Raw genomic sequence first — 16141 nt, 5'->3', positions numbered from 1 at the left:
AAGCACTCTCTGCCTACACTACACCTACAAGTTCCTGTTGTTTTCTACTTCTGCAATAAAGTTAAGAAAGACATTAAGGACTTGTCATGCTTTGGAAGAGGGAAGACATGAGTTGAAGCTAACTGAAGCTATTCATACCTCAAAACGTGACCCTAGCTTCAGGATAGTAAGACAGAGACCATGTACTAGAGGTCTACGCAGAAGCTATCACTCACAGCCTTCATGCTACAAAAGTGCAGCTCTACACAGCTATACAGCAAACAGCTACAGCTTTCTACAAAAAAACAAACAGCAAACAGGCTTACACTGCACACAGCCAGCAAACAACCTTGCACACAAGGCAGCAGCCTTGCAAACAGACAGTGCATCTTACACACAGAGCCTTGATTGCCTTCTCTGTCTTTTTGAGTCCACCCTCTGCACAGCTCCATAGTGAGGAGCCACCATCTCACCTACCCCTGCGCACGTCCCCACGGCTAGCGCCATCAAGGGCCACGCTACCGGACACCTGCCAGGACACGGGTCAGAGCCCCCGGACACCTGTGAGTACAGCTACCCCTACGCTGCACGCTGCAGGACACCGCTCGGCATCATCTGAGACAGACGCCCATCGCTGACACAGGTAAAAGACCGCACGCCACACGCACTGTCTAAAGGCCTACACACACCTACAGCATGGCAGAACTCAGAGCCTCACCAGATATCACGCAGGAGAGTGATCACTCAGACACAGAGACCGCTGCGCAACTGCAACAGGCGCAGGCAGACGCAAGGCCTAAACGGACAGTCACACTGACACAAAAGGCCCGCGAAAAATATGAGACTGACATTGAAGCGCACTGCGCTAAATTAGAGTTGGCCTGGGAAACAACCACACTGGGAATACGCAATGTTACTAGTGTTGGCAACTATGCGCAACATTTGAGCAGGCAATAACGCAATTAAGGACTGATCACTCGCGTTATCAAGAGCTGTCAGAGGCATACATTACTTACCTGACCAGGGCCAACACCAGCGAAAGCCTACAAGAAAGAGACTTACAGAGTAACATTGACCTGGCACGAGACAGCCGCGTGCGAACCACTATCACGGAGGCTGAGAGTAGGAGAAAGGATCTTTTGCTGGAAACCGCATCACATGCGCTCCAGCGCATCCAGGCACTCATCAAGGTCAGCAAGATCAGCGCAATCTTACGCGTCAAGCGCAAGCGCAAACGCCACCAAGGCGCGAGCCACCGGAGAGGCCGCACGTGCCAGGGCCGCATACGCTCATAAAGAGGCAGTCATGAAACTAGAAAGGGCCCGCTTAGAAGAGGAGGAGCAGACAGCCGCTGCCACCCCCGCTGCAGCCACTGCATGGAAAAAGACAGAGGTGGACGTTAACCTAGAGGCCCTAAATCAAGAGAAGGAACCGCCGCCGCCATAGCCCAAGCTGAAGTCCTAGAAGCAGCCGCGGGACAGGACGGCGGGGAGCAACCGTACAGACGGATAGCCTCAGAGGATCCAGCCCAACGCACTGAAGACTACGTAAGGAGCCTCTTCAGTGTAAACACCAGCGCACCATCTCAACACGGAGGGAGTGACTCCACAGACACCGAAGACTCGCTAGGTCCACGAGGAGAAGACGCTGCTCCTTCAATGGTACATGCTGCCTGGGACAGCTACAGCCGCAACAGTGATCCACACGCCAGCACGCACACGGATGCAGCACCACAGGCTCGCAATCCAGGTACACCCACGCGGGAGAAAACAGCCCCTCACACTGACCAGCAGTAACCACGCGTTCACGCCAAGGAAGAGGCGACCACACGGACCCTCCCAGCAACTACCTAAGAACGGGACCAACACGCCGATGCCTCAGGCCTGACAGACATAGCCAAGTACATGATCCGGCGTGACCTGGTGCAAACATGACTCATCAGCTTCGACGACCGCCCTGAGAACTACCGGACGTGGAAGTTCACGTTCAAAGACGCAATCAACAGCTTGGACTTCTCAGCAAGGGAAGAGCTCAACCTGCTATTCAAGTTCCTGGGGAACGAATCCAAGGAGCACGCGAAGAGACTTCGGGCGGCAAACGCGAACCAACCCCAAGTAGGTCTTGACCTAGTGTGGTAAAGGCTAGAAGAGTGCTACGGTAGCCCCGAAGCAGTTGAGGGTTCGCTCTTCAAAAGAGTCGACAGCTTCCCCAAGATCACAACTAAAGACTACTCGAAGTTACGAGAGCTCGGGGACCTGCTGCAAGAGCTGGAGTTCGCAAGGAAAGACCATTCCTTAACAGGTCTCAACGTCTTGGACTCAGCTCGTGGAGTGAGACCCATCTTGGAGAAGCTACCCTACAACCTCCAAGAAAGATGGATTTTACAAGGCTCCAAATACAAAAAGGGAGGAGCAAGTCGCCTACCCCCCATTCTCAGTTTTCTTGAGCTTCATTCGCGAAGCAGCAAGGACGAGGAACGACCCCAGCTTCATCTTAGGAGCGCAGACCACATCCAGTGCCAGCCACCCGAGGAACGAAAGGTCAGCAGCGAGATACAAGGACACCAGAACACCCATCTCGGTCCACAGGACGGACGTGCCCCCTACGACCCACGCGAGTCTCGTCCAGGCGGCCAACAGGGACAAGAAACCAAGTGACCTTAACAAAGAATGCCCTTGTAGACGGACGTTCACAGAGGTACACAATTTGGAGACGTTTATAATGTGAAATTATAATAGGCTTTATTGTGCCTGTTCCTTTTCATCAGGAAATTATCCAAACACAGGGGGGGGGGGGGGGACAAAGCTTCCATTCACTTGGGAGTATTTCTAGTAAAATCCTTGCAATTAGTTAAGCTTCTCCCAGCCCAAACACATAACATGAAAATAAGCAGATATAAGCAGTCTCTTAATAAGGAAAGTCTTATCTGTTTAGTTGCTTTAGAGTAAGCTTCTCTGCTCTCCTGGAACCGCACCCGTGCGTGCACAGAAAAATATCAGCATCCAGGTTTAGAAGTCTTATTTGGTGTCTTGCAATCAGCTCTGCTGTGTGGCTGGCAGAGCTCAAGACTGGTCAGCTCCAGAGATCTGGGTTTCTTTTGGTCAGTCTCTCCTGGGACTCAAGAACCTCTGCTCTGCGTCTCCAAAGGTCAGCTCTCAGTCAGAGCTAAAGAGAGTCACTTCCTGTCTCAAAGGCAAGCTTTTTGTAAACAACCTAATCAGGCAGGTGGTGTTTAGTAATTAACTACCACACTGCTAGATTAAAGGAACATTACTGAACAGGGATAAGTCCCCTGTTACAGCCCTATACACAAAAGACCGCATCCGCTTAACAAGTGTATCGGATTCAGAATGAAACCCATAGAGGAGCGAAAGAACTTACTCAGGGAATGGGGAGCTTGTTTCAAATGTTGTGCTTCCACAACTCATTTATTCAAGGACTGCAAAGAAGCTATGAAATGCACAGAGTGCGATAGCGACAGGCACATAGCCGCTTTACACCCGGAAGCTATGAAGCCCAAATCAAGCAAAGCCCCTAACCCTTCGACAAAGCAGGGCGGGGAGGAAGAAGTGGGAGATACACCCCCCACGACGTCGGTAGCGTCCAAATGCACAGAGGTATGTGGAGAAGGAAGCGACGGTAGATCTTGCTTTAAAATATGTCTGGTAGCAGTGCACCCAGAGGGACAACCCCAAAGAGCTAAAAGGATGTATGCAATCATCGACGACCAGAGCAACCGATCGCTGGTCAGGTCAGAATTCTTCGACATGTTTAACATACAAGACAGCGCTTCTCCTTACACTCTCAGAACATGCGCAGGGCGAATGGAGACTACAGGGAGAAGAGTGAATGGCTACACCATATGCTCAATAGACGGCAAAGTGAACATGCCCCTTCCCACACTTATCGAGTGCAATCACATGGCAGAAGATAGGCGCGAGATCCCCACACCAGACGTGGCGCGACACCATCCCCATCTAAAAGCTATTGCCAATCGTATCCCACCACTAGACGAAGGCGCGCAGATCATGCTGCAACTTGGCAGGGACATCATGAGAGCACACAAGATCCGCGAACAGCGAAACGGGGACCACAACAGCCCAAGCGCTCAAAGGCTCAATCTAAGATGGGTGGTAGTGGGAGAAGTATGCATAGACAGGATACGAGGACCCGACAACGTAGACGCCCTACGAACAAACTTGTTGGAGAACGGTCGTACATCCCACTTCAAACCCTGTCCGAACCACTTCCAGGTCCACGAGAAGCTCGAGACCAAAAGGAACTATGGAGACGCGCTTGTGGCAGGAAAATACCCCAATGACCTAGGGAGTACAGTGTTCCAGACAACAAAAGACGACGACAAACAGGCGCCATCAATGGAAGATTAAAAATTCTTGAGGTTAATGGATAAGGAGCTCTTCAAGGACGAATTAGGCAGTTGGGTGGCCCCACTATCTTTCCGCTCGCCAAGAAGACGCCTTCCAAACAACAGACACCACGCCATGTCTGGGCTCGCTTCGCCGTAACCTACAAAGGAAACCGGAGACCAAGGAACACTTTGTGGCCTTCATGCAGAAAATCTTCCACAGCGGCCATGCAGAGTCAGCGCCCCCACAGAGAGAAGGCGAAGAATGCTGATACCTCCTGTCGTTTGGCGTCTACCACCCCCAGAAACCTGGCCAAATTCGAGTGGTATTCAACTCCAGTGCTCAGCATCAGGGAGTCTCCCTAAACGATGTTCTCACTGGGCCGGATCTGACGAACAGTCTTCTGGGAGTGCTGATCCGCTTCCACAAGGAACCTATCGCCGTAACCGCAGACATTCAACAGATGTTCCACTGCTTCCTTGTGCGAGAAGACAACCGTAACTACCTAAGATTCCTGTGGTACCAAGATGATGACATAGAAAACGAAATCACAGAGTACCGCATGAAAGTACATGTCTTCGGGAACAGCCCATCACCTGCGGTAGCTGCCTACGGCCTCAGAAGAACGGCCCAAGACGGAGAAGCAGAGTTCGGGAATGACGCCAGGAACTTCGTCGAAAGAGACTTCTATGTGGACGACGGATTAAAAATCAGTTCCCACCGAAGAAGAAGCCATAGATCTACTCAAAAGGACACAAAAGATGTTAGCAAATGCCAACCTAAGATTGCACAAAATAGCTTTCAACAAGTCCCAACTGAGCAGGGAGGAAAGCAACCCTCTTATCATCCCTGGCCGGCATCACATCGCTACTTTGTTGGTACGCTACTACCACGAACAAGTCTTGCATCAGGGACGACACTTCACCGAAGGCGCTATTAGGGCAGCGGGCATTTGGGTCGTTGGCATGAAAAGGTGCGTGGCCAGTAATCTCCACAAATGTGTTAGGTGCCGAATGCTGCGAGGCAAAAGCCAAGACCAAAGGATGGCAGATTTACCTATCGACAGACTTAATACAGAACCCCCCTTTACCTATGTAGGACTCGATGTATTTGGGCCCTGGATGGTCATCTCACGTAGAACTAGAGGCGGGCTAGCAAACAGTAAACGATGGGCGGTACTCTTCACCTGCATGCGTACGCGAGCTATACACATCGAGATTATAGAATCTATGGATGCTTCAAGCTTCATAAATGCCCTCAGAAGATTCTTTGCAGTCAGAGGACCAGTTAAACAAATACGCTCCGATTGCGGCACCAATTTCGTTGGAGCATGTAAGGAATTACAAATAGACATTGTGGTGCATCAAGCTAACCTAGAGCTGTGCATCCACCTGGCCTCCCTTACCAGAAAGTTTTGGCCAAAGGACTTTGACGCCAGTGATACCGGCTGGTATCACCTCGCTATGTGGACATGGACTATCGCATTGTTATTTATGTTTGCATTGCACATATGTTCCACATATTCTGTTATATAGTGGTATCTTCAGATACCAGACGGGGAGTGTCATGGAACAGAAATACCCATGTCTGCCTTCTCTGTTTCAGCCCCCCTTCCCTTGGCAGTTCCCCCTGCTAGCTGTACTTGGATGTTACTTTCCTTGCAGTTTTACTCCCAGTGCAGATGGAATGGATACATTATGTTGCCCTTTTTCCTTCCAGTCTGTCACACCCGGTTGCTCTGGCAACATCTCCAGTCCTCCAAGTTAATGGGTTTTCCCATTCCCCCCCCCCTGTCCTTGCTGACAGTTAGAGCAGTCTCACTTCACTTATAGTGTGAGCCTTGCCCCTCACTTCCTTTTCCACCTAAGATCACAGTGAGTACAGACCTGTCTGCATCCACCCCTGGTAAGGCCTTTCTGTCTTACCATAGTCTAACCTCATAGAAGCATTCCACATAGAGAAGCACTCTCTGCCTACACTACACCTACAAGTTCCTGTGTTTTCTACTCCTGCAATAAAGTTAAGAAAGACATTAAGGACTTGTCATGCTTTGGAAGAGGGAAGACATGAGTTAAAGCTAACTGAAGCTATTCATACATCAACACGTGACCCTAGCTTCAGGATAGGGAGAGAGAAATGGAGAGAGACTCACAGTCACCTGAGACCAGGGAGAGAGTTAGAAATAGAGAAAATTTGTCCATCTCAGGAAGGTCTGCGGATGAAAGCCGCAGAGGTTGGGGTATCAGTGGTGGGATACACCTGTATCTGTCTCCCTGGGGGTCTCACCTTTCAGCACACTGAACACCCCCTGCTTGTCTGTGCTGATGTGTAGGGGTAGCAGGGAGCAGTCTGTGAATGGGACACGCTTGTGCATCTCATCACCCATCATTGTGAGCGGGACATGGATCTCCTGCCCAACCTGTGCATCAGCGTGGACTGGGAGCACCTTCACTGCAGCGAGGGGGAGCACATATACCTGGGGGCATGGACCAGAACACGCAGACCTAGAGTGGGGCAACACGTATGTAACACATTCACTTCCCCACACACGCTCTCACACTCCCCCAACCGCGCACTCCCTTCTGCACACCCTCACACTCACTTCTTCTCACCCTCACACTTCCCCAACCTCTCACACTCCATTTTGCTCACACTCCCCAAACCTCACACTCCCTACTCCTCACCTTCTCACACTTCCTTCTGCTCACCTTTACTCCTCCAACCTCCCTCCCTCCTGCTTACCTTCACACTCCCACCTCACTCTCTTCTGCTCAACCCTCTCACACTCCCCCAACCTCTCACACTCACTCTGATCATCCCCACTCTTCTGTACACCCTCTCTCTTCTCCAACTTCTCACACTCCCTTCAGCTCACACTTTCCCCACCTCACACTCACTTATTCTCACCCTCTCACACTCCCCCAATCCCTGGCACTCTTTTCTGCTCCCCCAATCCCTGGCACTCTTTTCTGCTCCCCCAATCCCTGGCACTCTTTTCTGCTCCCCCAATCCCTGGCACTCTTTTCTGCTCCCCCAATCTCTGACACTCTTTTCTGCTCCCCCAATCTCTGGCACTCTCTTCTGCTCCCCCTCCCCTAATCTCTGGCACTCTTTTCTGCTCCCCCTCCCCCAATCTCTGGCACTCTTTTCTGCTCCGCCTCCCACCCTCCCCCAATCTCTGGCACTCTTTTCTGCTCCCCCTCCCCCAATCTCTGGCACTCTTTTCTGCTCCCCCTCCCCCAATCTCTGACACTCTTTTCTGCTCCCCCTCCCCTAATCTCTGGCACTCTTTTTCTGCTCCTCCTCTCACCCTCCCCCAATCCCTGGCACTCTTTTCTGCTCCCCCTCCCCCAATCTCTGACACTCTTTTCTGCTCCCCCTCCCCCAATCTCTGACACTCTTTTCTGCTCCCCCTCCCCCAATCTCTGACACTCTTTTCTGCTCCCCCTCCCGCAATCCCTGGCACTCTTTTCTGCTCCCCCTCCCCCAATCTCTGACACTCTTTTCTGCTCCCCCTCCCCCAATCTCTGACACTCTTTTCTGCTCCCCCTCCCCCAATCTCTGACACTCTTTTCTGCTCCCCCTCCCGCAATCTCTGGCACTCTTTTCTGCTCCCCCTCCCCTAATCTCTGACACTCTTTTTCTGCTCCCCCTCCCCCAATCTCTGACACTCTTTTCTGCTCCCCCTCCCCCAATCTCTGACACTCTTTTCTGCTCCCCCTCCCCCAATCTCTGGCACTCTTTTCTGCTCCCCTTCCCTAATCTCTGGCACTCTTTTTCTGCTCCCCCTCCCCTAATCTCTGACACTCTTTTTCTGCTCCCCCTCACCCAATCTCTGACACTCTTTTCTGCTCCCCCTCCCCCAATCTATGACACTCTTTTTCTGCTCCGCCTCTCACCCTCCCCCAATCTCTGGCACTCTTTTCTGCTCCCCCTCCCCCAATCTCTGGCACTCTTTTCTGCTCCCCCTCCCCCAATCTCTGGCACTCTTTTCTGCTCCCCCTCCCCCAATCTCTGGCACTCTTTTCCGCTCCCCCTCCCCTAATCTCTGGCACTCTTTTCCGCTCCCTCTCCCGTAATCTCTGGCACTCTTTTCTGCTCCCCCTCCCCCAATCTCTGGCACTCTTTTCCGCTCCCCCTCCCCCAATCTCTGGCACTCTTTTTCTGCTCCGCCTCTCACCCTCCCCCAATCTCTGGCACTCTTTTCTGCTCCCCCTCCCCCAATCTCTGGCACTCTTTTTATGCTCCGCCTCTCACCCTCCCCCAATCTCTGACACTCTTTTCTGCTCCGCCTCTCCCCCTCCCCCAATCTCTGGCACTCTTTTCTGCTCCCTCTCCCCCAATCTCTGGCACTCTTTTCTGCTCCCCCTCCCCCAATCTCTGGCACTCTTTTTCTGCTCCGCCTCTCACCCTCCCCCAATCTCTGGCACTCTTTTCTGCTTCGCCTCTCACCCTCCCCCAATCTCTGGCACTCTTTTCTGCTCCCCCTCCCCCAATCTCTGGCACTCTTTTCTGCTCTTCCTCCCCCAATCTCTGGCACTCTTTTCCGCTCCCCCTCCCCTAATCTCTGGCACTCTTTTCTGCTCCCCCTCCCCCAATCTCTGGCACTCTTTTCCGCTCCCCCTCCCCTAATCTCTGGCACTCTTTTCCGCTCCCCCTCCCCTAATCTCTGGCACTCTTTTCTGCTCCCCCTCCCCCAATCTCTGGCACTCTTTTCTGCTCCCCCTCCCCCAATCTCTGGCACTCTTTTCTGCTCCCCCTCCCCCAATCTCTGGCACTCTTTTCCGCTCCCCCTCCCCTAATCTCTGGCACTCTTTTCCGCTCCCCGCGCTCACTCACCTGACTCTCGCCCCAGTGGAACGGGTTCAGCACATCTATGGCCTGGATTAGACTCTGACCCGTGTTGGTTGCCGTTATTAGGACGCCCCTCATGGTAACTGCAGCAACGCTCTGATTAGTGGAGATCCAGGTGAAGTTCCCACTGCCGCCCTCCACCTGCAGGAGAGAAGGGACCTTCCGTACCCACAGGCCCTACGGGGACCCGCTCCCCCGAGACCAGGACTTGCGGGAGAATGACACGTGACCTCGGAAAGCGCATGCCATGACCGACCTGTCACCCCTCACCTGGAGTCAGTCTCATAGGTGTCCCATAGGCGTCAGTGATAACAATCAGCCCTCCTCTATTAAAACAACATTTTAGGGTCCACAACCCCCAAACCTCAGTCACCCTCGTCTTTGTCGGTCCGAGTCACTAACATGGAAAAAGTGAGTGTATCTGTGTGTGTGTAGGTGGGTGTGTGGGTGGGTGTGGGTAGGTGGGTATGTGTGGGTAGGTGTGTGTGTGGGTAGGTGGGTGTAGGTAGGTGGGTGGGTGTGGGTAGGTGGATGTGTGGGTGTGGGTAGGTGGGTGTGGGTAGGTGGGTGTGTGGGTGTGGGTAGGTGGGTGTGGGTTGGTGGGTGTGTGGGTGTAGGTAGGTGGGTGTGTGGGTGTAGGTAGGTGGGTGTGGGTTGGTGGGTGTGTGGGTGTAGGTAGGTGGGTGTGTGGGTGTAGGTAGGTGGGTGTGGGTAGGTGGGTGTGTGTGGGTAGGTGGGTGTGGGTAGGTGGGTGTGTGGGTAGGTGGGTGTGTGGGGGTGGGTAGGTGGGTGTGTGGGTGTGGGTAGGTGGGTGTGTGGGTAGGTGTGGGTGTGGGTAGGTGGGTGTGTATTTTTTATTTAATTTTTCTACAATAGGTTTTTTTTCTTTAAAGGAAAAAAACCAAAACTTTACGTTTATATAATAGCTGTACTTAGTGTTACAATAACGTTACCAAATGTCACCAAGTGTCACAATAATGTTACTAAGTGTTACAGTAGTGTTATTTGTACTGCAGCAGTGTTACCGTAGTGTTACCGCAGTGTTACAGTAGTTTTATTAGTATTACCGCAGTGTTACCACAGTGTTACTACATGTTACAGCAGTGTTATTAGTACTGCAGTAGTGTTATCGCAGTGTTACTACATGTTACAGTAGTATTATTAGTACTGCAGCAGTGTTACCGCAGTGTTACCGCAGTGTTACAGTAGTGTTATTAGTATTACTGCAGTATTACTGCAGTGTTACTACATGTTACAGTAGTGTTATTAGTACTGCAGCATTATTACTGCAGTGTTACTAAGTGTTACAGAAGTGTTATTAGTACTGCAGCAGTGTTACTACGTGTTACAGTAGTGTTATTAGTACTGCAGCAGTGTTACTACGTGTTACAGTAGTGTTATTAGTACTGCAGCAGTGTTACTACGTGTTACAGTAGTGTTATTAGTACTGCAGCAGTGTTACTACATGTTACAGTAGTGTTATTAGTACTGCAGCAGTGTTACTACGTGTTATTAGTACTGCAGCAGTGTTACTACGTGTTACAGTAGTGTTATTAGTACTGCAGCAGTGTTACTACGTGTTACAGTAGTATTATTAGTACTGCAGCAGTGTTACTACGTGTTACAGTAGTATTATTAGTACTGCAGCAGTGTTACTACGTGTTACAGTAGTATTATTAGTACTGCAGCAGTGTTACTACGTGTTACAGTAGTATTATTAGTACTGCAGCAGTGTTACTACGTGTTACAGTAGTATTATTAGTACTGCAGCAGTGTTACTACGTGTTACAGTAGTATTATTAGTACTGCAGCAGTGTTACTACGTGTTACAGTAGTATTATTAGTACTGCAGCAGTGTTACTACGTGTTACAGTAGTATTATTAGTACTGCAGCAGTGTTACTAAGAATTCTGGAATGCTCTCCCTCTTCAGTCACTAGATACATAGTGAAGATGGTAGGGATGTGGGGGGGGGGAGGGGGAGGGGGGATGGGGTCAGGGGGGAGTGAGGGGGGATGGGGTCAGGGGGTGCATGAGCTTGGGGGTCTCACCTGGATCTGATAGCGATAGGCCACATCTTGCGGATAATTTGGGAACGCCATGACCCGGGGTGTGAGGACAATGGGTTGGAAAATCCTCACTTCCTGCTCGTGAGTCAGGGGGTCTGGCAGCCGGCGCAGTGTATTACCCTGGCAGAGGCAACGTAACTCATTGGGTGCTCTGATATACACAGTGTGATGTTAACGGCCTGGTTAGGCCAAGATCCCCCCCCCCCCCCCCACCCCCGGCCCTGACACCTCCCAGGTCTCACCTTAGTCTGGATACCCAGGAGGGTTGCACTGATGGTGGTGGTTCCGGTGTGAGCTGCCCATAGGACGTGGTACGACCCGTTCTCAGAGGAAGACGGGGAGCTGAAGTATTCACCGGGGAAGTGAGGTTTGATCCGGAGGTTCTGTAAATGGAGATAACGGACTTCGAGCAAAACGGTTTTAGGGGGAGAGGGCTTTAGATACAAAGGGGGTAGAGAGAAGACATCCTTGAGCAGAACGCGAGAGTCGGAATGCTGCATAGCGAGAAATTAGGGCTGAGATGTAAGGAGGAGCAGAAGATTGTAAAGCTTTAATAGTGAGGAGGGGAATTGAGTGTGAGATGCGGGATTTGATCGGAAGCCAGGAGAGGGATTTCATGAGGGGAGATGCTGAGACAGATCTAGGAAAGAGTAGAGTGATTCTGGCAGCAGCGTTTAGGATAGATTGTATGAGAGACAGGTGAGAGGCACCAAGCAGTATCAATCTATACAGAGGAGATGCAACAAGAACGATACGAACCAACCTACTACAGAGAGATGAGTCCCAACTAATAGAGAGGTACAGTATACAGAAGAGAAAAAACCGCTACACAAAGAATACCATCCCATTATAATCAGCATGCCCTTTAATAGGGGTGGGCAACTCCAGTCCTCAAGGGCCACCAACAGGTCAAGATTTAAGCATATCCCTGCTTCAGCACAGGTGGCTAAATCAGTGGCTCAGTCTTCCACTGGGCCACTGATTGAGCCACCTGTACTGAAGCAGGGATATCCTCAAATCCTGACCCGTTGGTGGCCCTTGAGGACTGGAGTTGCCCACCCCTGCCCTATAACCTCCTCCCCAACTCCACCTATAGACTTTCACCAAATGACAAGGGGATAACCCATGCTACAGTGACATCAAGACTCACAAGATGAAAAGACCTGTCGGCATCAGTTGCCTTGGTACATCCCACAGAGAGATCTGATATAGAAACAGTATCCACACCCAGTCCCAGGGAAGACACGTCCCCCAGCTCAGGCAGAGTCGTAGGTACTCATACATACATGGGAAGGGTAGACCCGCATGCTGCTGTTCTTATCATACACCTCCACGCTGATCTCATAGCGACGCTTCTCTTCCAGGATCCAGCGGTCCCCGGGGAGGATGGAGAAGGCTGGAAGGATGTGCAGGGGGTGAGACTCACACATGCAGCTCTGATACTGACACAAAGACACAGAGGTAACAAGGACTTACCCAGGAATCCAGGCTCCACCACATACACTGTGCTGTTAGGGAGCCCCAGGGTGCCATGCAAGTGTATATCTGACGTGCTGTGTCAGGAGCCAACACAGGCTGGAGACATGGCGCATATATATTGTGACAAACGGCTTACTCCGGGGCTCCGCCGTCTGTCCGGGACTGTTAGAACACGGTCTTTTAGGGTAGGTTAAATGATGAGACGTCACGTACTGTTCCTTTAAACAGGCTATACCTGGTTTATTCAGTCCCAGGCACTGGGACTGCTACAGTGTAAACAGAAAACAAAGCCAAACAAAAAGCTGCTCGTCTGAGCGATAACTTAAAACTTAGATGTCCCTGACTCAGAGTTGGAAGTGGCTTGTCCACTTCCACCAACAAAATAAGTACCTTTGCAGTCTTTAGACAAACTAACAGAATGAATGAAGCGATTTGGGAAAGAGGCTTTCTCACCCCTCTGCAGTTCAGCAGCCTTCCAGGCTCTTGGGCGGGGCCCAGAGGAAACAGGAAACAGGTCTTATATACCTGAACTCTAATCAGCATGACAGGTGACAGAAAACAGGCAGCAGACAAACTGTGGAATGGAGTGCCTGTACTACGAGGCTGCCCTGTTCAGCTTAGACAGGACAGAAACTGTTCAGTATCCTGGGAGCCCTGTATATGGAGTTTATTACCAACCCCTGGTTTCTGTCACAATATATATATATATATATATATATATATATATATATATATATATATATATATATATATATACTGTACATACACACAAACAAACCCCATAGGAGATATAAAAGTGGCAGTGTGTACATGTTCAAATGTTTGTATGTAAGAGAAGCCATCATGAGTGTGTGATTAGCAGTGATGTGTGTGTGTGTGTGTGATTAGCAGTGATGTGTGTGTGTGTGTGTGATTAGCAGTGATGTGTGTGTGTGTGTGTGTGTGTGTGTGTGTGTGTGTGTGTGTGTGTGTGTGTGTGTGTGTGTGTGTGTGTGTGTGTGTGTGTGTGTGTGTGTGTGGCAGTGATGTGTGTGTGAGTGGCAGTGATGTGTGTGTGTGTGTGTGTGTGTGGCAGTGATGTGTGTGTGTGAGTGGCAGTGATGTGTGTGTGAGTGGCAGTGATGTGTGTGTGTGTGAGTGGCAGTGATGTGTGTGTGAGTGGCAGTGATGTGTGTGTGTGTGTGAGTGGCAGTGATGTGTGTGTGAGTGGCAGTGATGTGTGTGGGTGGCAGTGATGTGTGTGTGAGTGGCAGTGATGTGTGTGTGTGAGTGGCAGTGGTGTGTGTGTGTGAGTGGCAGTGATGTGTGTGTGTGTGTGTGTGAGTGGCAGTGATGTGTGTGAGTGGCAGTGATGTGTGTGTGATTAGTAGTGATGTGTGTGTGATTGGTAGTGATGTGTGTGTGTGTGATTGGTAGTGATGTGTGTGTGTGTGAGTGGCAGTGATGTGTGTGTGAGTGGCAGTGATGTGTGTGTGTGTGTGAGTGGCAGTGATGTGTGTGTGTGTGTGAGTGGCAGTGATGTGTGTGTGAGTGGCAGTGATGTGTGTGGGTGGCAGTGATGTGTGTGTGAGTGGCAGTGATGTGTGTTTGTGAGTGGCAGTGATGTGTGTTTGTGAGTGGCAGTGATGTGTGTGTGTGAGTGGCAGTGATGTGTGTGTGTGTGTGAGTGGCAGTGATGTGTGTGTGTGTGTGTGTGTGTGTGTGTGTGTGTGTGTGTGTGTGTGTGTGTGTGTGTGTGTGTGTGTGTGTGTGTGTGAGTGGCAGTGATGTGTGTGTGTGAGTGGCAGTGATGTGTGTGTGAGTGGCAGTGATGTGTGTGTGTGAGTGGCAGTGATGTGTGTGTGTGAGTGGCAGTGATGTGTGTGTGTGTGAGTGGCAGTGATGTGTGTGTGTGAGTGGCAGTGATGTGTGTGTGTGAGTGGCAGTGATGTGTGTGGGTGGCAGTGATGTGTGTGGGTGGCAGTGATGTGTGTGGGTGGCAGTGATGTGTGTGTGAGTGGCAGTGATGTGTGTGTGTGAGTGGCAGTGATGTGTGTGAGTGGCAGCGATGTGTGTGAGTGGCAGTGATGTGTGTGAGTGGCAGTGATGTGTGTGTGTGTGTGTGTGTGTGTGTGTGTGTGTGTGTGTGTGTGTGTGTGTGTGTGTGTGTGTGTGTGTGTGTGTGTGTGTGTGTGTGTGTGTGGCAGTGATGTGTGTGTGAGTGGCAGTGATGTGTGTGTGGGTGGCAGTGATGTGTGTGTGGGTGGCAGTGATGTGTGTGTGAGTGGCAGTGATGTGTGTGTGTGTGTGTGTGTGTGTGTGTGTGTGTGTGAGTGGCAGTGATGTGTGTGTGAGTGGCAGTGGTGTGTGTGTGTGAGTGGCAGTGATGTGTGTGTGTGTGAGTGGCAGTGATGTGTGTGTGAGTGGCAGTGATGTGTGTGTGTGAGTGGCAGTGATGTGTGTGAGTGGCAGTGATGTGTGTGTGTGAGTGGCAGTGATGTGTGTGTGTGAGTGGCAGTGATGTGTGTGTGTGAGTGGCAGTGATGTGTGTGTGTGAGTGGCAGTGATGTGTGTGTGTGAGTGGCAGTGATGTGTGTGTGAGTGGCAGTGATGTGTGTGTGTGAGTGGCAGTGATGTGTGTGTGATTAGTAGTGATGTGTGTGTGATTAGTAGTGATGTGTGTGTGTGTGTGTGTGTGTGTGTGTGTGTGTGTGTGTGTGTGTGTGTGTGTGTGTGTGTGTGTGTGTGTGTGTGTGTGTGTGTGTGTGTGTGTGTGTGTGTGTGTGGCAGTGATGTGTGTGTGTGTGAGTGGCAGTGATGTGTGTGTGTGTGAGTGGCAGTGATGTGTGTGTGTGATTAGTAGTGATGTGTGTGTGATTGGTAGTGATGTGTGTGTGTGAGTGGCAGTGGCAATGATGTGTGTGTGTGTGTGAGTGGCAGTGATGTGTGTGTGAGTGGCAGTGATGTGTGTGTGTGAGTGGCAGTGATGTGTGTGTGTGAGTGGCAGTGATGTATGTGTGTGAGTGGCAGTGATGTATGTGTGTGAGTGGCAGTGATGTATGTGTGTGAGTGGCAGTGATGTGTGTGTGAGTGGCAGTGATGTGTGTGTGTGTGTGTGTGTGTGTGAGTGGAAGTGATGTGTGTGTGAGTGAGTGGCAGTGATGTATGTGTGTGAGTGGCAGTGATGTATGTGTGTGAGTGGCAGTGATGTGTGTGTGAGTGGCAGTGATGTGTGTGTGTGTGTGTGAGTGGAAGTGATGTGTGTGTGAGTGGCAGTGATGTGTGTGTGTGAGTGGCAGTGATGTGTGTGTGAGTGGCAGTGATGTGTGTGTGTGAGTGGCAGTGATGTGTGTGTGAGTGGCAGTGATGTGTGTGTGTGAGTGGCAGTGATGTGTGTGTGTGAGTGGCAGTGATG

General features: G+C 50.9%; 1 protein-coding gene across 1 annotated transcript in view; it reads right to left on the bottom strand.

Annotated features, from left to right (window-relative positions):
- Positions 1-16141, bottom strand: part of NUP210L (nucleoporin 210 like) — a 65828-nt gene that overhangs the window by 25761 nt on the left and 23926 nt on the right. The window contains 6 exon segments of the mRNA XM_075610025.1: positions 6590-6822; positions 9186-9341; positions 11251-11388; positions 11511-11651; positions 12555-12664; positions 12745-12813. Coding sequence (XP_075466140.1) covers positions 6590-6822; positions 9186-9341; positions 11251-11388; positions 11511-11651; positions 12555-12664; positions 12745-12813 — 847 coding nt within the window.

Source organism: Ascaphus truei, chromosome 7, assembly GCF_040206685.1.
Source record: "Ascaphus truei isolate aAscTru1 chromosome 7, aAscTru1.hap1, whole genome shotgun sequence".
Taxonomy (NCBI): domain Eukaryota; kingdom Metazoa; phylum Chordata; class Amphibia; order Anura; family Ascaphidae; genus Ascaphus; species Ascaphus truei.
Note: the sequence above shows the minus strand (reverse complement) of the source record. Positions and strands in the feature narration are given on the sequence as shown.